The sequence below is a fragment of the Micropterus salmoides genome, unplaced genomic scaffold (assembly GCF_014851395.1).
Source record: "Micropterus salmoides isolate LMB-PRFRI ecotype aquatic unplaced genomic scaffold, ASM1485139v1 Ms_hic_scaffold_19, whole genome shotgun sequence".
NCBI classification, from domain to species: Eukaryota; Metazoa; Chordata; class Actinopteri; order Centrarchiformes; family Centrarchidae; genus Micropterus; species Micropterus salmoides.
The window spans coordinates 26001052-26023349 of record NW_024041039.1 but is presented as its reverse complement, the minus strand read 5'-3'; the positions used below and the strand labels follow the sequence as shown (position 1 = coordinate 26023349).

Here is a 22298-nt window from a genome sequence, read left to right as displayed (position 1 = left end):
TGAACACCGTTTCCATGGAAACGTAAACAAAACGGCAGTCCTGGCAGTGATTTCTGAACACACTCCGCTCAGTGGCGCATAAACCACGATTTGGTTGGGTTTTTTTTTTTATCGTATTAACAAACCCATGCTGACTTTTACAAACTGAATAGCTGCATTTCCTTTGAATCTAGTTACCAGGATGGACAATGTTAGGCGCGTGTCCTCTGCAGGCTACCGGTTAACCTTGCCGGAACGAAACATTGGGACCCGGCAGGTAACGACCCAGCCACCAGCGGACAGGACGAGATCCGCTAAAGGCGACGCGGCCTCCGCGGAGCTGAAGCCGGACAAGAGCGATGCCGTCAAACTGGACAAAGTGTGGAAAGAGGTGGTATGGAGTGAGAGGAGAGCAGTGCGGGAATGGTGAGTAGGCTTTATTAGAAAATCAAACTGTTCTGTAAGCAAAACACTCACAAACTCCTCACTAACACCTCAAAAAAAGTCTGGGGATGACAAGACTTTATTTTTTGAAATGCTGAGAACAAACTTAAATAGGCTATTAAGCTAACTGAAGTTGTGGCAGTTTATATGCTCTTTTAAGCTACAGCCTACCAACTTAACCAATAGCCTACTTTATGGTCCGCAGGGAGAAGAACTGGGACTTTCTCAGGAACTATGATCAGATGGTAAGACTAAATATGTGTGTAGCTTACAGATCACAAATCTAGATATTGTAGAGATGTAAAATTAGGAACTAGGCCTATACATCTCAACACCAGTTCCTGCGCTAAACCTCTGAATGTATTCAAAAAATATCCCTTAATATTTTCAGGGTCTTTCACCAACAGCCTGAAATGTTATGCTAAGAACATCCTGGAATGAGAAATAGGCTATTGCCACTGTGCGCTAAAATATTAAACTTTTTGACAACAAACTGACCAATGATGCAAACTTTTTTTTAAATCAGCAATCAGTGTGATGCTGCAGCTTTCATAAAACACTATCACTCCCTGTAAACTGAAAAATTTTTATTAAGCACATTTTAAAACAACCACTGTTGAACAAAGTGCTATACAAAGTTGTGCAATTAAAACAACAAGAAGCCATTAAACAGCTGGATGTTGCCAACAAACATCTGACTGTGAATTTACCCCCATGTATTAGGGACAGCTGAAGTCAGAGGAGCCTTTACCCAGCTATGTGTCGCACTTCTCTGATCGCATCCCCAACACCACCAACCAGATGTTTGGCAGCAGACTGTCCACTCCGCTGGGGAGTGAACTGGTCAGACTGGACAGGCTGAAACTCTGGTCCAGAAGCCATCACAAACGCAAGCTGGATCCAGAGATGCTGCCCTGCTAGAGCGCTCTGAAGACAAGTCATCTTACATCTGGACCTCTGTACATCTGGTCTTTTTTTTCCTGGACTCTGCAAGGCTGGGATTGTAATTTTTTTTGTTCTTATTTTAATGAAGTGTGTATATTAAATAAAATACATAAATCTACTGAGAAGCCATACCAGGGAAGGAGTCAGGAGTAAAAAGAAAAGCATGTCCTACATTGATCACACTGTACTTTACATCTAGAAATTGTGTTTATTCATAGGTTTTGGGAGTACAAAACTTAATGTTGAAGGCATTTGCTCACCGATAAAGACAGGTGAGAAGGGAAGATCAGATTCATGTCATCCGAGCCCCATCGGGTATCTAACCAGATACTTGATAATCTAACAAGACACCTGAGCAAATTTGGGTGAGTGAAAGGTTGTATCACTTCTACATTTCTTTGCGCATTCAAATAGTAGCCAGAGACAAATAACAAAACACCAAAGCATAGAGTTTAAAAACAGCCCAATCATAAAACTTACAGCACAAGAATCTTCCTTGATGCTATTGGAATATATCTTATTTTGGTGTTAAATTGGTTTATTTTTCTACTTAAAACGCCCCAAATAGCTGTTACGTATTGCTTGCCAGGACCTGTAAGCCACATTGTTCCATGGTTTAGTATTACGTTCATGTCATTTATTTGATTTTCATGATAGTCATCTGCACTTTATATGAACGGCAGGATCTCTCAGGTGTTTGTAGTCTACCGTTGTAGCTGCCTTAAAATACCATTCTGTATATTGTTATCTTATCAGACTATAAATCACTGCCCCTTTGCATAAATTTGAATTAAAATGTTGGCCCTTAACAAATTTGAAAAAATGGTTGCATGATCTGGGTGTTGCAAAATTGTATTTGAAGTCAGTCTCTCATTGAAATAAAGATTTTTTTAATTTTAAAGTCTGGATGTACTGAACTCATATATAATACCAATAATACAATACCAATCAGCAGATTATAGCCTGCTATAAGATTTAATTTAAAAGACAAAATTTGAAGAAAAAAAAACTGGTGGAGAGTTTGCTTAGGCTATAGCATAGTATTTTAGTAGAAGTATTTACATGTTTCCATCATGTGACTGCAGGCTGGGGGTTTTGTTCTCACAGTGAAGTTTGAAGAATGTTGAAGAAACGCACTAATTTAAATGAGAAACCAGGAAGAAAGAAACACCCCATGTTCAAATGCTTTGCTCTAACTTGCAAAACAGGCCAATCAGCTCTCAGTGGATGTATACGGAAGTGAGAAAAGATGCCGCGCCTGACAGGAAACTGCCAAGCTCACAGAATAATAAAGGAAATCAAACAAATTGGCCTTCAAAATAAAAGTGTGTCCATCTATTCTTCTATAGGTTAGGGAAAATATCTCATTATAGACTTGCAATATGTTCAACGTAGCATTTTTTTATGTTTTAATTTTTACAACATAAACATATTTTGGCATGATTTCAAAATAAGCTTTTACTTTATTTTATGTTGAAAGTTTCAGCCGGAAAGTCTTTTCTAAATGCATCTGTCTTAACACTGGTGACATCGCAGCAGCAGCATCTGGCTGCTACCTTTAGCAAACTCCGCTGAGATCTGACTTTGTAAAGTTCACATTTTGTCATATCTATCTCCAAACAATGCAGTCGGATACTTTGTTGCATGTCGCCAATTTCAGCACACTGTTTGTGTGCATGGTGCTGAAGTTCCCGCAGATTTTTGTACTGATGAGAGCGAAATCAACGACTGGAGTCAGCCTCAACAGTCTTCTGCTCGAGTTGATCGGGTATGTGATTTTTAGCAGAACTTATTTCAGTTGACTGGGTAAATGCCGTTATTTGATCTGTAAAGTGCGCAACGTTTGGGGGAAATAAAAATAATTGTGTCCAATGTGATATGTAGTGCGTTCATTACTATAGCTGTGTAATGTTGACGTGATGTAGTGTTCCTGTTCCTCACCGTGTACATCTCTTGTGGAGAGAACCACACCTCCAGACTCAGTTTAAAATGTGTGGGATCTATTGTGGCCTTGGTTATAGGTAAAGGCGCACATATCTTTAAACGTGATATTAAACTGCTACTGAATCCCAAATATCTGAACAACCACCTACCTTTTATTTGAATCAAATGTAATATGTTAGGCCCTGTATTATTGCTCCACCATCATAGATACCCCATAAGGAGCACATCCTTATTCAGAATGATTATTTGGTGGATTATTTCAAGGATTCAAAGCCAGTTTAGATGAAGTGTAAAATAAGACATGTAGAGCTTGTCTCCAGGAGGCTCCCTGACTGCAAGGCACACAATGAAAAGCTGCTTTATAATTAAAAAAAATAAAATAATCCCACTGTGAAGGATTAGCACTGAACAATTGTGCTTTGTTTACAGAGCTGAGGATGTTGGTTGAATTATTGAGGAAAAGGACATTTGGCCTCAGTTAGGTCTGTTTTTCCTAACACATGTGTGAAGCAGTGGGATGTCAGATGCAGTAGACCAGGTCTTGAACTAGTTCTTGTGTCTGGAACAGGAAGTAGTGACACTAAACAAGCTGGGAATAAATCTGCCTTCAAACGTACAGCTGGTATTCCCTGTTGGGCTAGTGAAGATACAGTTTTTTTAATTGTGTGTTTTTTGTTTTTTTTTGTAGGTTTTATAAAAGTTTCACTGGGATCAGTATTAATCTAGGACTAGGCAACTTTGTGTCTGTAAGGCTGTATAATTTCTCAGTGTCCTGTCTCTCCTCGGTGCCCGGCAGTAGCTGCACTCACCTAAATGTCTCCACTGTGTTGGTGAGCGATAGCCTGTGGCCATTGTGCATGCTACAGGATAACAGCCAAGCCTTAAAGCTGCACTGGGTTCTACTAACCACCCGGATAATGACCTTTTCTCCCTGCTGCGGTTGAGAAGAAGGTACCAGATAGACCAGACTAGCACTGAGAGGCTCAGGAAGAGCTTCTACCCTCAGACCACTAGGATCCTAAAGGACACTGCCTAAGACTGTGGCAAATCCTTGTTCAGACACACCTTGATAAATTGACGTCTGGGCGGAAAAAAACTGCAGTCAGCAAGAGAGATGTATTTCTCCCGTTTTTAGTGCTTTACAGTAAAAAAAAACATCATTCACATATGGACCTGGTTGATGAACATGAGCATGCTGTGTGCAGTTTACTGACACCACCTTCCAGGATTTTGGGGTATTGACGAATAGCTACCTCTACCAGCCATTTGACACGAACATGTCAAACTGCCTTGTGCAGCTTTAACTTGAATTGCAATTTTGATTGTTTATCGTCATGGCCACTTCACCTTGCATCTGTTTCTCAGCCACACTATGCATCCAGCTGCATGCTAGCTTGGTAAACAGGATGTTCAGCCACGGAGTCTCAGGGATTCTTTGGCTGAAGACAACAACTGATTGGAGGCCGAGTTTGTTATAACTGGAGCCTTGTTTGGTTTGTTGATCACTGTTGGTTCATCATGTTTGCTGAATATGTTTTACCAAGACGCTCCCCTCTCAGTAGTCGTAATGCCTGAGCTTCAGCATAGGGTTCTCAGAACACAGCTTCTGCCATGTTTGCTCGTGCTCGAGATCGTGGCTTTTATGATATCATACTGAACATTACATTACAATGCAGTATAACCTGATACCATCTGTGTTACAGGTTCATTGTTTTTGTTACGTACCAGATGTACTATGACTACCCACCTCCAACATACCTGGAATATCCAATCCTCATTGCTCAAGGTGAGTTGTCACTGACAGAATAGCGACATTTTAACAACAGAGGACTGAAAAAGCAAGGTTGAGCTTCTTAAACCAGAAATATTAGTTTCTTGTTGAGTTGATGTCTATATCAGTGACCCCTGAAAATGAAAATCAAACCCAGCCCTGTGAAACATGCAGCCTAGTTGATGCCCTAAAGTTATAACCTGCCCTGTGTCCTCAGATGTCATTCTTCTGCTCCTGATCCTTCACTACAACGGCAGCCTGCGGCAGAGCGTCATCTACACATTGGTGTATCTTTTCATCGCTTTCAAATAGTCCTGGATGTGAAGGTGTTCTCTCGGTGAAAATCAATGACCCATTGGCCTTTGTTGATACCTTTTTACAGTTTGTCACGTGCTATTGCCTTAACATAATGTGTTCAGGTTTGTCGGAGGTTGGAGGCTCCTCACTCTGGAGAAGTGGATCATAGATTTGGCCATGGTACTAAATCACTTTAACATCAATCATAAGTCACAGTATATGTCATAGTGAGCAAAGAGATGGCACCTCATCAGTCAGGAGTAATGGGGTGGACTTATGAACAGAAAGTTTGCCTGACCTCATTGCACCTGTTGTATTTCAGGAAGACGCACAGACTTTATAAATGCCAAATGCTCATGTTAATGATTAATGAGGTGAATGTGTTTGTAGGCATTTTTGCATATAAATAGGGTAGAGCAGTGATCCTGCAACTGCTTTCCCCCTAACAGTTTAAAGTTTTTGCAGGCTACGGAAAGTGTTTGAAATGTGTCAATTTTTGAAATGAAGCCGACACTGGTCACAAGGCTATATGAACATGCAGAAACTCTGTAGACCAAGTCTTTATCCAGCCTGACCTCCACTCTCTTCTCAGAGCCTCTGCACATTCATCAGTGCAGCCAGTAAATTTGCACAACTCCAATGCCTGTGGAAGTCCAAGGACGCCGGACAGGTTAGCGCCCTCTCGTGGGCCATGGCTACCTACACATGCATAGGTGAGTATCACCAGAGTACGGCATACTGGACAGTAGAGCCCGACTGATACGGAATTTTAAAGTCCGGTACAGATTTAGATATTTTAGGATTTTAAAATCCAATAGCCGATATTCTACCCCACCTCCCTTATTTTAAGAAACGCATAACATAAACAAAGATTATCCCTAACTTTTATTATCTTGAGACCTCACCAAGATACCATGACATAATGCAGTTTAAAAAGAAAAAGTACTTTCAACAAAAGTACAACAAAATATATTAAAATTTTAAATTGTATTTAAAATATCTGTTTTATCATAAATTATAGAGTACTATTAGTGAAACAGAAACTAAAAAATACCAATTTAGTACTACTATTAAAAATTATATATATTTTAGTCATGCAGTATTTATTACTTTACATATAATCTACCACAATGACTACTTTCTACATCTAGTTTATCACCTGCACTCTGTTAATTCTATCCAGTGCTACAGAAAGGATTTCCTAACCACCCTCTGACTATGATACAGTGACACAGAGGAAACGCTGCCCTTGAATTAATCTAATACTACATGACTGTTTAAAAGAACCTGCAACTGTGTGTTAGATACAGCTCAAGTCATTTGTGACACACCGATTGTAACTAGAGACAATACAGTTTTGTTGCTCCTCCACTGATAAACACAGCATTAGCTTTGTGGCTAATTTAGCAACAGGCAGTGTTATCTGCTGTTGCCAATGTCAGAAAATATTTAGAAGTAATAAATTACAGAGAAATGAGAAGAGCGGTCATGGTCGCTAGAACTGCCAAACTGTTTCAGAAATAAATCTACAAGCAGTCTGTCAGCAGCGTTGACTCCAACACTACCGTTACCTCAACATTAAACACACTGCTGTGAGCCTGCAGAGGGCAGTGAAAAATGGGAGGGTCAGCAAGTCTGGTCTCTGTAGAGGAGAAGTGATGAGGGCTATTTTTATTATTATTTAAGTCATGTAATTGACGTGACAAATGAACAACTCAATGTGAGAGCTACCAGGAGCTACTCTTCTTAGCTGTGGTAGACTGATCAGCTGATTTTTGTTCTGTGGTGCAGCAGTGTTCTGAACCGAGGAGCTGCAAAGCGTCCTCTGCTGGGCAAACTATGCAACACTCATGACATGAGGGGAGGATCTGACTCCGTTTCTTTTTTAATAGTCATATATCGGCTGTTATAAATGCAGATGCAGATATATCAGCAAGTAGCTTATATTGGCCAATATTTGCAAAACGATAAATCAGTCGGGCTCTACTGGTATTGAAAACACAGTAGTCCTCCAATATTCACTCATATTTTAGGGCAGTTTTGCTACTAAATACACCACTGTGTTGACAAGCTAGTTTGACTTTGTTGGTGAGCTGAGCATCAATCAATAAGTTGAAAAATGCTACTTAGAACTGCAGGGCAGGGTTACAATTCTCTGTGGCCTCCTTTCATGTGTTCAAGCTGGTGACCACTGTCCCGACACTAAAATCCATATTGATAATAACAAAGTAATGGATGGACCCTGCAGTAAGTTGCACATTAATGGTTAAATTGAGTGACATCTTTGGAAAATATCATATTAGACTCAGTCAGTTTAGGTTAATTAAATAGAAGATAGAGTATCTCACAAAAGTAAGTACACCCCTCGTGTTTTTTGTAATTATTTGAATATATCTTTTCATGTGATATTTATATAAGCTCACTATTTTACATTGTCGCAAAGTGCCATTTCTTCAGTGTTGTCACATGAAAAAGTATAAACAAATATTTACAACAATGTGACAGGTGTACTCACTTTTGTAAGATATTGTATACCCGGAGTAGTCTTGAACTGTGACAATATGTATCCGAAAGGCTGGTCTCCGCTCCTCAAATAAAGGCCAGTATCATATCCTTTCCCATCTAATCCTCATGTTTAGCATTCCTAATGCTTAACAAATGTATGAGGTTTTTTTTCCTCCCTAAAGTATTGCTACGCTAATGTTTCAGTTCATAAATATGTATTCTACTATTTAGTCGGCTCCTAATTTATTACATTAGCAATTCCGAGCTTCATTAATTATATATTAGATGCTCTCTTGGATAATGACGCTGTCATTAACTCGGCTTCCTCTTTGTTTCAGCACGGATTTACACCACCACAGTGACAACTGGAGACATGCAGGGTAAGTCAGACTGAATTACAAATGACTGTGGGATGTGTAGTATCCCAAATAGGATTTTTTTGTGAGCTTGTATAAACATTTCATAAGGAGCTATTTAAAAATGTTTTCTAAATAATTATCATCATAGTTTTACATTAATAAAGCACTTACTTTGTGGTCTGGTGCTTTGCTATGAGGTAACCTGGTGTGCAAGAGGGAAACTTCTAGAAGCTTCTAGATGCTCAGTCAATTGTATCTACCATGTGAATGGTTCAATGTTCTCCCAAGGCAAGTGTTGTTACGGAAAATTTTAATACCTTATGAGGTTTGTAGCTGTAAGAGTGCAGTTAACAAAATATGAAACAGAACCTGCTATCGTAGTTTCTTAGTTTTGCATGAGTTTCCATTTTTCCAAAGCATGGATGGATATCAGGCTCTCCCTACTTTTAACTGAGCTTTGTGACTTGAAAACAAGAAATGTTCACTTTAAACCGAGGCTCTGGGCCTGTGCCGGGTCGGCTCGTTTACTAATCCCTCCATACATCCAAAGGCAAAATATCGATACAACATAAGAAAGCACTGAACCATTGTTCATTGAACGGGAAGTGAACCACGCTGATGAAAGAGAAAAGGCATTTTGAGAACTGATAAGTCAATTTTCAGGCCAAATGTATGTATTTAAAAGGAAGGAAGTAGCGGAATACACACCTTTAGCTTGAGCATCCTCAACTCCTCAGTTAGTGATATCAAACTAAATCCCCATGTTAGTGTCTCCAACTCATTACTTTAATATGCATCAGGACCCATTGTAAATCTAATAAAATCTTTGTTGCAGTTCTGGTGCGGTTCATCGTCATGACTTCACTCAACATGTGGGTACTGCTCACTGTGCTGTACTACCAGAAACACAGCAGCAGGTCCAAGAAAGAAGACTAAGCTTCAAAGTTGGATCCTAAAGGCTGACTTCTACAAACCTGCAGTTCACTCGTGTCTTCCAACTCTGTTCGCTGGGGAGATTACTGGGTAAAAAACAGGGTAACAATTGTTATGGAGGCAGCTTTTGTAATGCCGAACCCTTTAAATGGTCATGTGGTAACATTTTTACCTCAGTATTAAACCCACACATCTTTTTAAAACATTTCAATGACTAAAAATCTGCTGCTTGTAACTAAGAGCACAGACCAATGATTTGTCATACTGTATGTGGAAATAACGTTACAGCACAAGCCATGCATATGTGATCATCCTACTCAGGAGGAGAAATACTGTATTTTGAAAAGCATTTATCTTTTCTGAACAATTTTAATAAAGCAAACATTCTAGCTTCTTACATTGTGATTTAATTTCACTCATGCATTAAAAACTCACCAAGCAAATGAGCAAAGGTGTTGTGCACCTTGACAGAAATTTCAAGATTTTCCTTTTAAGACAGAAAAATAATCCAAAACCAAAAAGGCACATCCATGTCTTTATTGATGACGTAGTTATTATTATAGAGCTGTTTGATAGCAAACATGCAAATGGATGTAGAGCCCTTAAATACAAAGTGGACAAGGCTGTATAAATAATATAATGTGCACTGTATGGCATGTAAAATATATATACTGTGTATATTTATATGTATAAAACATGCTTCTTGGTTAAAGCAGAGCACTCAGTACACACACTCACATACATACAGACACACACACCTAGTTATACTCCACCTGCTATATAAGCCACATACACACAACAATGTGCCCAAACTCAGAGTTTGGTTACTTTTAATACAAAAATATCAGGACAAACACTTTTTAGAAAAACTTTCAATGGAATAGTGCTGCTCAGTATTTTGACTCATGAGATATGATTGCATACCTACATTGTTTCTGCTTCTTACTGGTAAATCCCCCTCATTTTCATTGCCAGGAATGACTAAAAACTACATTTCTAATAGGTGGAGGCCTGTGGGTGACAGTGTGAGGCCTGAAAAGGCAAACACATGCAAGTTCACTCAGAGTAGTTGGTGAAGAAAGGGGGCTTCAGTCAAGTATATTTGGATAGAAGTAATACAATGCCTGCGTGTCGTCTCTGGTGAAGACCAGATGTACATTCAAACAACTAAAGGAGCCGAGCTCGGATCAGAAAAGCATTAATGGTGCACCCCTTGAATTCAGTAAACATTAACCCTCATAACAGACAGTGCGGCTTTAAAAAAAAAATGTTGGGATTGTGAGGATCTCATGTCTGATCTAATGCCATTCAGAGCAGGATTCTGTTCACTTAGAACCGTTACTGTAGTCATACAACGACAAACCAGTGATTCAGAGCATGTCTGAGTCAGAAATCTGAATAAGAGGCACTCAAGGAATTATTTGCTCAAATCCTGGAGGACTGACACTCCTTTCCCGCCTTGCTGATTTTCCTTAAAGTCCCAGCTCCTTTGCTTAAGTACCTTATTCAAGTTTCTGTGACCCGAGTGGACGCACACCTGAAAGCAGAATCGTGGAAAGCAAGAAGCTACAATCAATATGTTAAACAGTTAGAATAAGTACAGATACTGTATCTGGGATCATGTTCAACAACCTCAGCTGCATTCAGCCAACAAATTACAGAATTTACTATCTTCTGAGTGTAGTGTTCCCCGTTAAACCCTTCATATTGTCATTATCATTAAACAAGAATGCTCCTTTTTATTTGGCCACAAGAATCCCCAAAAGTGGTGAGGAAGAGAGAGAGTTTTCCTGTTAGGTCCTTCAATCAGACAGTGTGTCCTGGTGAGAAGTGTTGAGGTAAGTGTATCCCCTTTTTTGCCGGTCCTTGTTGGGCTTATAAGAGCTCTGTTCTGTGGGAGCTGGATGAGCCACTCCTGCACCCCCCCCCCCAGAGACACATAATTTGCTCTCGTCAAGGGCCCACGAGAAGACCAACATGCTTACAAGCCATCCAGCTGGGTGAAAAGATCACAGGTACTGAGTTTGATAGTCGCCGCCGCTTCAATTGGCTGGGGAAGAAGTTCAACAAAAGGGGGAAAACAGACTTGGTAACTCCAACAGGCGGAAGGAAGCACGGCCGGGCAGGTTGTGGAGAAGTGATGCGGAGTTCAGTGTGCTTATCTGCTAACGGAGCTTTGTATGCAGTCCTTGATTCAGGAGGAAACGCCCCACCACCACGACGATGCACCATGCTTCCACGCAAGGTTAACTGGAGGAAGAGAAACACATGTAAGATTAGTCTCAGCAAATAGCTTTGTTTGTCCAGAGGGTTAAACGGTGCCATGTCCTCGTAGGATTTAAATTATGCTAACTAAAGATTCATCACATCACTTGTGCTCACTTATTTCACAATGTTTTCAGTCTTCCTCCTTCAGACCTCCTAAAGACACGTTTACAAATTTCAATCAGTCAAGATCCTACCTACACACACACGTCAGTAAGACTTTATGCTGTGCAAGAACTTTGTTGTAATACTAAAAACTAGCCAAGTCTTCCCCCCCCCCCATAGATACCAAATCAATCCTACAGGTTGAAAGTGTAGCACTTGATGCAAGAATTTGTTTCTTAACACTTTAACAAGCAGTTTTTTAGGGCATCCAATGCAGCCCGACTGATCCAAGATTTGAGGCCAATACCGATATGTAAGATTTGAACATGAGATTATATATAAAAAATGGTAGTTTTTTAAACATAAAAACATAATAGAAAAAAAAGGTTGTTAATAAGTATCTCTTTAGTTTTCCTTTTTTTTTTTTTTTTTACAGAATTGTGGCTGAGATATCTGCTGAGAGGGACATTTTAAGAGGGACAATGTGCTCTCTGGTGGAAAAACTGCATAATGGAGACAGTAAATTAGTACAAACATCTTTGTATACTGCAACCTTTTGTAACTTATCAGTCAACATATATGCCAACAGTAATACATCTGCGATAAGCCACGGATCAGGCTCTAGTGTTAAAAAAGGGAAAACTATATCATACCATTTTATATTACCTTAAGTCATTTTTATTGCAATGACAAAGTAACAATATTTTCACATGCACAACAAAGCATTAGAAAAAAGTGATATAATCTGACATTTACCTAAAGTTCCCTAAATAAATAAAACATAAAAGTGAATGTTTCCATTTTAGCCCAGAGACAAGTAGGCGCTTTCACTTAAAACACCCAGTGTCATAGAGATCCAAGCTGTCAGGAGAGCAGCCAAATGTTTCCCACACATTTAAGGAAACCCAACAAGCACATGCACTGGGACTAACACATGTGGACACAGCCCACCACCACCACCACCTCCACCACTACTACCACCACAAACTGACAACCGGGACTGTGTCTGAACGTTTGGTGCAAAAAGACACTTTTGGTTGTAAACATACACACATTCAGGAATTGAGGTGTACACAGGGAAACATCTGGGCAAAGGAAGAACAAGGTGGGAGAAGTCATCATTTATACCAGTGTCCACTGTGGGATTCTTCTCGCCTCATTTTGAAGCCATTTGACCTGCGAGGTCAGAGGGCAGAAGGTCATGATGTGTGAGGAATGTTTAATGAAGTAACAGGATAATGTGACAACAGAACATCGCCATTTTCCTGAGCAGCTTTGGAAATATCACAGTTTAGTGTTAAGTTGTTGTTGTGGTGAGCTACCACCCTAAAAACAACATTATGGGCCTCATGTTTTTCAAGACAGCAGAGAATAAGCAGTGAAGGGACTTGAGTTTGCTTTCATCAATATTCAAATTTGATCAAGTGTTATCTTCTCTTTTTAAAATCAGTCATTTGGGACTGTAGCTCTAAATTGATGAAAACAGTGTACCACTGCCACTCAAATCACCGCAATGCACAGCACACACTGCACACCAGTTACCATTAACGATCATCAGAAATGAATAGAGGAGCAATCATCATCGATATCATCCAATGCCCAATGCCAGTCCTGAAGACCAAAGTCCTCCAATCTGAAAGGGGAGATTAGTTTTGATGGCCAAGTAACATACAAATTGGTATCCATAAATAAAGTCTACTCTTGTCAAGCGTAGGATTGGCCACTGTTAAGGAGACGGTGGTGTTATGTGAGGGGAGATCCTGGGGAAACTAAAAACAGGCTCTCATCTTCTGCAGACTTCTCATGTATATGGAGAACAACGCTTACTTTCTCACACTTCAAAAACACTTCTCGCTGAAGATGTGGTGAAGGACAGGTTTTATGCTCATCTACATGAACGGCTCCACGTTTCCCAATGTGGCTTTTTGTGGGCTCCTTATTCCACAGAAACCCAGGACATTACAAAGTAATAGAAGAATAATTACAGTCCTGTAATACAGTGGTAATAATAAATTATAGTACATTTAGTTATGCAGTGTTGATCAAAATTACATTACATATATTCAGTTTTAAATGTAAAAGTCTTTTCAACCTAAATATTGCTGAAGCAATGGACAATATGAGAAATATAATGTGTTTTTATGGTAGACAGCCAAAATAAAAGATATGAACCTGAAAATTAGCATAATATGGGACCCTTTAGGGCATTTTGGAGCCAACCAGTGTTGTACTGATCACTTACACAATGAGTACAGTACGTCATGTGTATAGTTTGACCACATATATCATTCCAACTCCAGCCTCATGGTCCATTTGAAAAAGGTTACTTTCTCAATAGTTCGTACTAAAACCCACATCCTATTGTTGCCTCACTAAAGACTTCCTAAATAACCCATCATTTCATACTAACTGGAAATCAACCAATCTTACGTGATAATTACTGAAAAATAGACTTTTTTTGCTTTTTAAAGCTTGTGCAGAAAGCAAAACCTTTTCACACATGATCTCTTGTCTGCTTTGCTACCTGCTCTTGCTGGTGGGGAGCTGTCGACTTGGCCTCCTAATGGACTGGCTGGGCTGGACCTTCATGGAGGCGCGTGGCGAGGAGCGTGCAAAATGCTCTGGTGGAGGTGGCTTCTTGGGAATCTTCTTGACCAGTCGGCTCACCCATTTCTGCTGCTCCTCCTGGGACAAGGCCAGCAGCAGCAGGTTCTTGGCCGTAGACACGTCGTAGTTCACTGTTGGTGGGAAAAGTGTAACTTTCAGTTATAGTCTTCCGTTATCTTTATTAGTAACATAGGTATTACCGAAAAAGTCACAATTTCCTTTTCACATTTTCACAGGTTCATAGGTCAGTCTGCATGCGAATGCACCGGCGCATCCTACCTTTGCACGGTGCAATGATCTCCTCCTTCTTGTCCATGTGGTCCTTGTGGCACTTGATGTGGCAGCGCCGGCACTCCAGAGCAGGCGGCGGCTTGAACATGTTCCACAGCGGCTTGGTGCACGCCTCGCAGTTGGTGGGGAAATGGTAGAGCGTGGGGATGAACTCATGGCCCTTGTGGCAGATGTAGCTGGATTTCTCCCCGATGGCCAGGGGCTCCACAGGAAACTCGGGCTCCTTTTTGCTCTCGCCTTCATTGGCATAAAGAATCTGGAGAGTTGAAAGAGAATGAGGACAGCATTTGTGTCTCATGTCAAGTCATTATTTATTGATCATCCAGAACTTTAATTTTCAAGACAGCACATTTCAGTACAAAACCATTGAAGCGGTGCTGAGACAGACCTGGAATATCCTGGGAATCTCTTTAGCATCAGCACGGTACACATCTGTTTGAGTGACAGGTCTCACATGGAAGAGTTTGCTGGGAGAAGAAAATAAGTTCACATCCTCTTATCACAACAACTCATCTGCATCTCAGTTCAACAGCGAATGTCCACAAGACATAAACTCATGAACAAACTAAAACTGTCTTTCTGTGTTAACATACTCACTCTATATCAAGCACCATGTAGGGAATGGACTGCTCTTTGTCTTGCTCACTGTTGTAGAAGAGAATCTTCTTGCTGCTCACTACAACATACTAAAGCAACAGGACAGACATGATAAGGTTATGTTGATCGTGGAGAGACATGTGACATGATGTTGCACATCAACAAAGCAGCTTCATTCTCTATACCTTTTTCTCCCATCCAAACTTCTTGGTGTTGTTTCTGACAGGGAGAGAGAGCCAGCCCTCCAGCCTCGTTTCTGAGTAGGAGAAAAAGAGATGCCGAAGTTACACTACTACTCACATTATGATAATCTGTCAGTGTTACCATAAACAACATTTTCCAACTAACTAAAATACAGGGTAACTGCCTTCATTTTAATGTTCCCAAATAAAAAGCTGCTTTTTCTTTACAAACTGCTAAATACAAACACCAGTTCTAATACAAGGTCTAATCCAATTCTTTTTGACTGTATTTATTAAATGAAAATTCTGCAAAATTACTCAATTCAGCAGCAGCAGTCAAAATAAAAGGAGAAAAAATGCTTTCAGAATAACACAAATACTTATCTAACTTTTTGGAATGTCTGACTCTGTTTTGTTGTACGTATAAGTATAATGAAATACACATAAATACATATTTATTTTCATCTTCGGGTAAGGTTTACCCAGTGGTTGAGGTCTTACCTGTGTACGCATCATCGGTATCAAACTCCGGCCCACTGCTGACGCTGGTAGAGTCCATTGACTGAACGCTGAGCGACAGCAGGCGGTTCCTCAGCTGCTCGATGTCACTGTCCTTACTGTCCAGAGCCATCTGCAGCTCGATACGCATCTGGCTCTCTTCCGACAGTTGCTGCACACAAAAGGACGACAGAAGAAGCAAGGTTCAATCAAAGATACTGAAGAAGGAGAGACGATCCTGCTGCACATGCTGGTCCAGCCTTTAGAAACTGTTACTCATGGGCAACTTGTGGGACTGGGGAAATGATCTTCCACATCTGTACAACTGCCTAAAATTACATTTTAATGAGGACTGACTAGACTTGACATCAGAGACAAGAGAAGAAAGAGTACAGGTGTAAAAGGAACTCAAACTGTGTGTGTGTCCTACTGACCGCTTGCATTTCATTGATCTCCCTCTGGTATTTGATGATGGAGCTGTTGAGTTTTTCCTTCTCCGACCTCAGCTCCAACTGTAGCTTCCTGTTCTCCTTCTCCTTCCGCCGCATGTCTGTGTCGTTGCCACGGCGGCTTCCTCCGCCACGGACCTCCTTCCTGTTCATGATCTCTGCCAGCTTATTGACGGCCTGTAGACGGACATACACAGTACCAAAGTTCGTACATTAGCTTGTTTACAGAGTTGTCTAGTTATAAGACAGCTTCAGGATCTGCTTCCTTGAGAATGAACCCAGCTCCAGAGGGTTTAGTACCGACTGGGGCAGCTCTTTAAAAAAAAGTTCCCGTCTAAGTGCATGTGACTAAAAAAATAAAAAAGGAGCATGCGTGATACGATTAGCTTAGGTTTAGTTGTCACTATGCTAAAAATAGACTTACCTGTGTTTTCAGGGTCCTCTCTGACTGCAGCTGCTTCTCAAATGCCTGCTTCATCTGGCTTATCTGCTGCTCCCAATCCTTTGACTTTTCTGATTCTGGAAAAAAAAACAAAAGGCACAACAATGATAAAAGTAAACCCTGATAATATTTTGCTCCTGAAATTTGAAGTTAAATTTGAAACACTACCTTCTATTGTCTCCTTCAGTTTGTTGTTCAGCTCCTCCTTCTCATTGGCTAGGTTGGCGACGTCACTGGTCAGGGTCCTATTGGCTTCCTCCAGCTGCAGGAGGCAGGAAATTCTGTCATGTTCACTATGTTCTGGGTTATGTGCACTGTCTACGCTGTCTGCCACTGCCACCTGTTGTCCAACCTGAAATCTTCAGTCGGTAACACAGTGTCTTTATACAGCTCGAGAATGCACTGGATTTACACAGTGTAGTTGTACATATTGCTTCAGTAATGAGGCGAGCTATCCTCTGTGTCTGATGTGATGTCAGGAAAACGTTGTTAGCACTGCCTACAATAACAAAACCCTCTCAGATCATCTGGACTTAACATGTTGACTGTGAGGGCAGGAGACAGTTATTGTAACTCACCGAATTGATGGTGATGTCCTTCTCGGCTAGCTCCTGACGATGGCGGGCCATCATCTCCTTCAGTTCCAACTCCTTCATTATCTTCTCCTTCTCCAAGTCCGAGTACTGCTCCTCAGCGATGGAGCGCGCCAGCTGCTCTGAGTCAGCCTTTGTCAGTGTGATCTCGAGCTGAGCTGCCAACGAATCCCTGAAAGAAATGAAACAAGTCAGAACTATTAATCACAAACCCAGAATATACAGAAAATGTCTCATTCAGTGACATAAATGAACAGACTGCTACTTCTTCATTTTGTCTTGCTTTTGGTTAATAAAGTTTCTCATTGATGTTTATAAAGTGGACTAAAAATAAAATAAACATCAACAGCCAAACTACCTCTCCTCTTGGAGCTCCTGCAGAGACTGCTGCACATCTTTGTAGAGTTTATTCCTCTCTTCACACTCCTCCTTTAGTTCACGAACCTGGGTCTTGTACAGCGTCTGGAAAACACATCAAACAGGTCAGATACACAGCACGCTCACAGATTAATGCAGCAGCCTACCACCGTACATTTCCACTGGGAAGAACAGAGAAGTAAAAAAAGTTTCATAAAGGCATCCTGTATGTGTTTCCTGAGTTATAATGAATATATACGGATAAACCAAAAAAATTAAATAAACACTATGATCAAGGAAAACACATACTGTAATGCAGGTTCCATTACGCATTAGATTATTCCATTTACACAGATCATGACTTCTCTATATTATTAATTAAATACACTAATGGATGTCCACTGAACTGCGAACAGTGATTCTTTTAACAGCTATTAGACACACACAACAACATGCATTAGCTACTGAAATGTTGTTCTGATGGCACATTAATACCCTCCCACTCAGCAAGTAATATGCAGAACAACTGTGTTTGCACTTAGTCATTTTACATCCACGTTTGTAATTATGGAGCGAAATAAAGACTCACAGAGAAATACTGTTCAGCTTCTAACTGGTCCTGTAATTCCTTCATTTGCCCGTCTGTGTCCTGTCTTTCTCTGTAGTCAAAAATAAAAATGTCAATTTCCCATCATCCTCTTTATGAAGCCTGAGTACAAATGCTAGAAAAGAGTTTCACAAAAATGTAAACTGACTTGCGCAGCTCTTGGTTCTGCTTCTCCAGGCTGCGTTTTATGTCCAGAAGGTGATTAGTTTCCTGCTTGAGTTGCTTCTCTGAGGTTCGCAGAGAGTTGAGCTGCTGGTTCTGGGCCTTCAGGTCGTTCTGAGTCAGGTTACGCTTCTGGGTCTCCTGCTCAATCTTTAGCGTCAGGTTCTTCACCTGAATGAATGAATAAAACAAAGGGAGATGAGGAGTGGCGGTGTTTTTCTTGTCTAGAATGTTGAATTTGCTTTTGTTATCTGTGTAAATTTCTACTGAATTGCATTTTTTCCTCTGCAGCTCAGACACATTGCTGCATACGCTTCAGACTGATGTTCTAAGATCTGTGTCTGTAGGTGGCATTTAATATCTAAACACACACTTCTGTTCCCCTGCACGGAATATAAACACTCCCTCACCTCCTCAGTTAGGCGGTCCTTGTGTCTGCGCAGCTCATCTAGTTTCTGCAGAGCCTGTTTATAGTCCCAGTCCATCATGCTGCTGTGCTTCTCTAGCTCCAGTATTCGGTTCTCCAGCCGAAGTTTGGCGGCTCGCTCCTCTGCCAGCTTCTGCTCCATCTCTGAATGGGAGTTATTTAAAATCAATCAATATATTTCCCATATGCTTATGTTAATCAGTAGCGACAACTACGCAAAGCTATAATAATCGGCTTGTAGCAATGCTTTGAGATGTTGATCAAATTATTTCACGAAGTACATATCTTGAATCATTCCTTCAGAACATCTAATGTGCAATGGTACAAACTAGGAAAACAGCTGTGGGACAACTTCCACAAAGGAAAGGGTTGGTGCCCCTACCCTTCATGGACTCTGACTTGGCGCCCTCGATGGTTACTTTGATCTTGCTGGTGTCTGCCAGCAGTGCCCTGGTGGCCTTGTGAGAGGCCTCCTCCTGCTCCAGCTCCTGCTGCAGCACCTTCAGCTTGTAGGTCAAATCAATCTCCTTGTTGCTCATCTCCTGTACAAAGAAAACAAGGGCAGTCCATTGAAACCCTACAGAACAAACCTCAGCTAGCCCCACCACACATCTACTAACATAATAATGGCAAAGGCTGAACTCACTCAACTTTATGCAATACTTCCTGCAGCAGAATACAGCTCAGAAGAAGAGCAACAAATCCAAATAATCTAACATCATTATCAAAGACTTAAAGCTCTGAACTAATTACTGATTTAGGCCAACAGGCCAATACACTGTTTAATATGGCTTATTTTAAAGTCTTTGTATTAACTTGACTGACAGATTTTTTTCTTGCATTACTTCAGACTTACAATGGAATTAATATTTACAAACCAATGAAGAATATAGTCTGAGAGACGTACAAATAAAAAAAATTAGTTGTCATCTTTAGTGTAATTTTCTGGATTACCTTCTCCAGATGGGTGTGTTTTTCCTGAAGCATTCTCTTCTCAGTCTCAGCTTTGGACAGAGCCTGTCTCTGCTGACGGGCCTCCTCCTCCAGGCCAGAGATACGTCCTGCAAAACAAAGCCAAGAGGGTTCTCAGAGACGCATGTTTCAAAAAGAAAACAAATTGCCTTCTACTTTAATTGTCATTATAATCTCTTGCACAATCCCAGCAAGAAGTTCACGGGTTTCTGATTTCTCATCCATGTCCTTATTGCATGCTTACACTCATATGTGGCCAGCCAGACTGGGGCAGTACTGGCCAGCCTATAAGTGTAAGTGTGTACACACGCACACATGCGCACACACAAAGTGATTATTCCAAGAAATCAGCTCAAGGCAATAATTAGATTATGAATATTTACATGGTTCAAATGAATGCTCTTTCCCAACATCTCAGTTCATTGGAGAAAGAGAATGAATTGCAGATTCAATTACACTGTGCTACCTCATTCAATTTGTAAATGCAACATCTGGTCGCTGCATCTGATGACTAACAAGAGCAGTCTGACCAAAGCCAGTAAAGAAAGCTTACTGAGGCATTTACATATCGAAACAAATGGAGACTGAGCCAAAGACTGGGCGTGTTAACGGAGCTGTGTTTGCTTAAGAGAATGACCTCAACTCAATTAACACAATCAGATAAAAAGCTTTTATACGACAGTTTAAATAGCCTTAGTACTGCCTGAATCCAATTATGGTTGAATTATTAGCCTTGATGCTAACATACTCCCTCATATAGTTACAGAATGCATGCCGGGGGCTGAACTGTGCAGATCAACCACAGTCTGCTACAGATGCATACTGACCAGTGGAGCATCGGGCTGACATTTAATTGAAGGGCTTGGACAGGAGAGAGAACATTTCATTTTTTACTCTCTATTTTCAGATCTGTTCAACCAGTGTGACAAAGAGGGGATAAGCCTGGCTCTGAATATCATTTGTATTGGTTATCATTGCTCTGTAAAACACCTCAAGACAAACCTCTTGATTAAAGCTCTTACAAAAATTCAAATCAACTTCACACACACACACACACACACACACAGTGAATGCGCTGTTTGCTGAATGGGTTCTGCAGAGCCCCTTAGTTAAATCTTAAAACCAGATAAAAAATTATGTGGCATCTTTCTGCTTGTTAATACATACAAACATTGTTATTGTGACTGTTGCTTACAGGCTAGAAATCTTTCCAGATCTTGTATTAAAATGTCACGTGTGTGTCACCCACCCATCAGGTCGCTGATGGTCTCCGAGCCCTGGCTGTGCTCCCTCCTCTCTGTCTCGAGGGCTGCCTGCAGGCTGATGCATTCCTTCTCCAGACTCAGCTTGCTGCGCTCCAACAGGCAGCATTTGTCCTGCAGCTCGCGCACGTTGGCCTCCAGCTGCTGCAGCTGCTTGCTGCTGTCCGTCTGGGTTTTACGGAGCCGTGTCGCCGCCTCAGACTCAGCCCGTAGCAGCGCGTTGGCTTCTTCCAGCTGATGGAGACAAGACAACAAGCAGAAAAAATGTTTGAAGATCTGCCAGCAGTTTTATTTAGTTACTCTTTCTATTTGTTTACAGTTACATTATGTCCTGTCACATACAAACTTTCCAATCAAGTAGTTTATTTTGGAAAGAAAGAGGATTAGTGGAGTATATCATCCACAATTTAGTACTCCTTGTTTAAAGGCTTTTTACATTATTTCTGAAACATTATTGTTCATTTTAAAGCTTTGATTACATAAATAATCTCTCTTTATGGGATTATAGTGTACAGTAACAATTGTAATCCAGTAGCTCATATGTAATTAATCTCTAAATATTAATATTTGTTAAGAAGTTGGATCACAGCTGCTAATTTAACAGCTGCTAATAATAATAATTTGTTTTACTTTCCTGTCAACAATCTTTTTTTTTTTTTTTTTTTTTTTTTAGTACAATAGGTGGCTTTTTAGACTCTTCAGTGCCCGCAGCATCATATAACCTTCAGTGGCTGACCTGTTTCTGCAGGTGAATGTTCTTCTCATTGGAAATGTGTGAATTCTGGTTTCTTCTCTTCATGTCATCCAGCTGATCTCGAAGGTTGTTGACTGCACAACACAGAAGAATACGGAGCAGTATATATTAGGATGAACACTGTCTCAGTCAAAATGTAATTGAATTTGTTATAATTCTTTAGAATTTCAAAATAGTTGACCTTTTAGTGCATCAAGTTTCTTATGTACACTGTTTTACAAGCATTCTCAGGTATTAAAAAAAGTATTAATAATAATTAAAAAGTTTAAATCAATGAGGACCTTCAGTGTAATTAGTTCACATCAAAATGCGATGAGTATTATCATGAACATTATACAATTATACCTGAAAAGCAAAACAAAAGAAAGTCCTATAGACTTGGGTTCCTCTGGTGAGCCTGTTTTCACATTGTTTATTTGACCAGGTGATGGCAGTATCAACCATATTATCTCACTCTTTAAACTTCCAACAAAACTCTTGTAGTTCAAATGAAAAGCCAAACAAGATGGATTTATAGTATTCATTCAGGAAGTTGCCAAACAGCTCATATT

At 40.4% G+C, this 22298-nt stretch overlaps 3 protein-coding genes across 8 annotated transcripts in view; 2 read left to right on the top strand and 1 right to left on the bottom strand.

Moving 5' to 3' along the window:
• Window positions 1-35: 35 nt before the first annotated feature.
• Window positions 36-2264, top strand: cunh2orf50 (chromosome unknown C2orf50 homolog). The gene is made up of 3 exons (XM_038728072.1): window positions 36-405; window positions 629-668; window positions 1147-2264. Exons 1-3 carry the CDS (start codon window positions 182-184, stop codon window positions 1342-1344), a joined length of 462 nt encoding a protein of 153 aa, XP_038584000.1. The 5' UTR covers window positions 36-181; the 3' UTR covers window positions 1345-2264.
• Window positions 2265-2884: 620 nt separating this feature from the next.
• On the top strand, window positions 2885-9574 carry slc66a3 (solute carrier family 66 member 3). The gene is made up of 7 exons (XM_038728201.1): window positions 2885-3136; window positions 5016-5098; window positions 5301-5370; window positions 5503-5560; window positions 5973-6093; window positions 8224-8265; window positions 9080-9574. The coding sequence occupies exons 1-7, from the start codon at window positions 2991-2993 to the stop codon at window positions 9178-9180; spliced, it is 621 nt and encodes a 206-aa protein (XP_038584129.1). The 5' UTR covers window positions 2885-2990; the 3' UTR covers window positions 9181-9574.
• A 121-nt stretch (window positions 9575-9695) lies between these two features.
• Window positions 9696-22298, bottom strand: part of rock2a (rho-associated, coiled-coil containing protein kinase 2a) — a 34927-nt gene continuing 22324 nt past the window's right edge. For 2 of the 6 annotated variants that reach the window (XM_038728195.1, XM_038728196.1), the window contains exons 14-33: window positions 21730-21821; window positions 20981-21227; window positions 19714-19820; window positions 19142-19301; window positions 18743-18903; window positions 18319-18503; window positions 18153-18222; window positions 17565-17668; window positions 17192-17378; window positions 16782-16875; window positions 16596-16690; window positions 16157-16348; window positions 15726-15894; window positions 15228-15298; window positions 15043-15131; window positions 14834-14912; window positions 14434-14701; window positions 14072-14285; window positions 12601-12632; window positions 9696-11427 (exon numbers count right to left, since the gene is read on the bottom strand). In XM_038728195.1, the coding sequence (XP_038584123.1) occupies window positions 11372-11427; window positions 12601-12632; window positions 14072-14285; window positions 14434-14701; window positions 14834-14912; window positions 15043-15131; window positions 15228-15298; window positions 15726-15894; window positions 16157-16348; window positions 16596-16690; window positions 16782-16875; window positions 17192-17378; window positions 17565-17668; window positions 18153-18222; window positions 18319-18503; window positions 18743-18903; window positions 19142-19301; window positions 19714-19820; window positions 20981-21227; window positions 21730-21821 (2672 nt within the window). In that variant the 3' untranslated portion in view covers window positions 9696-11371. The other 4 variants (XM_038728198.1, XM_038728199.1, XM_038728200.1 and 1 more) reach the window with 4 other exon arrangements.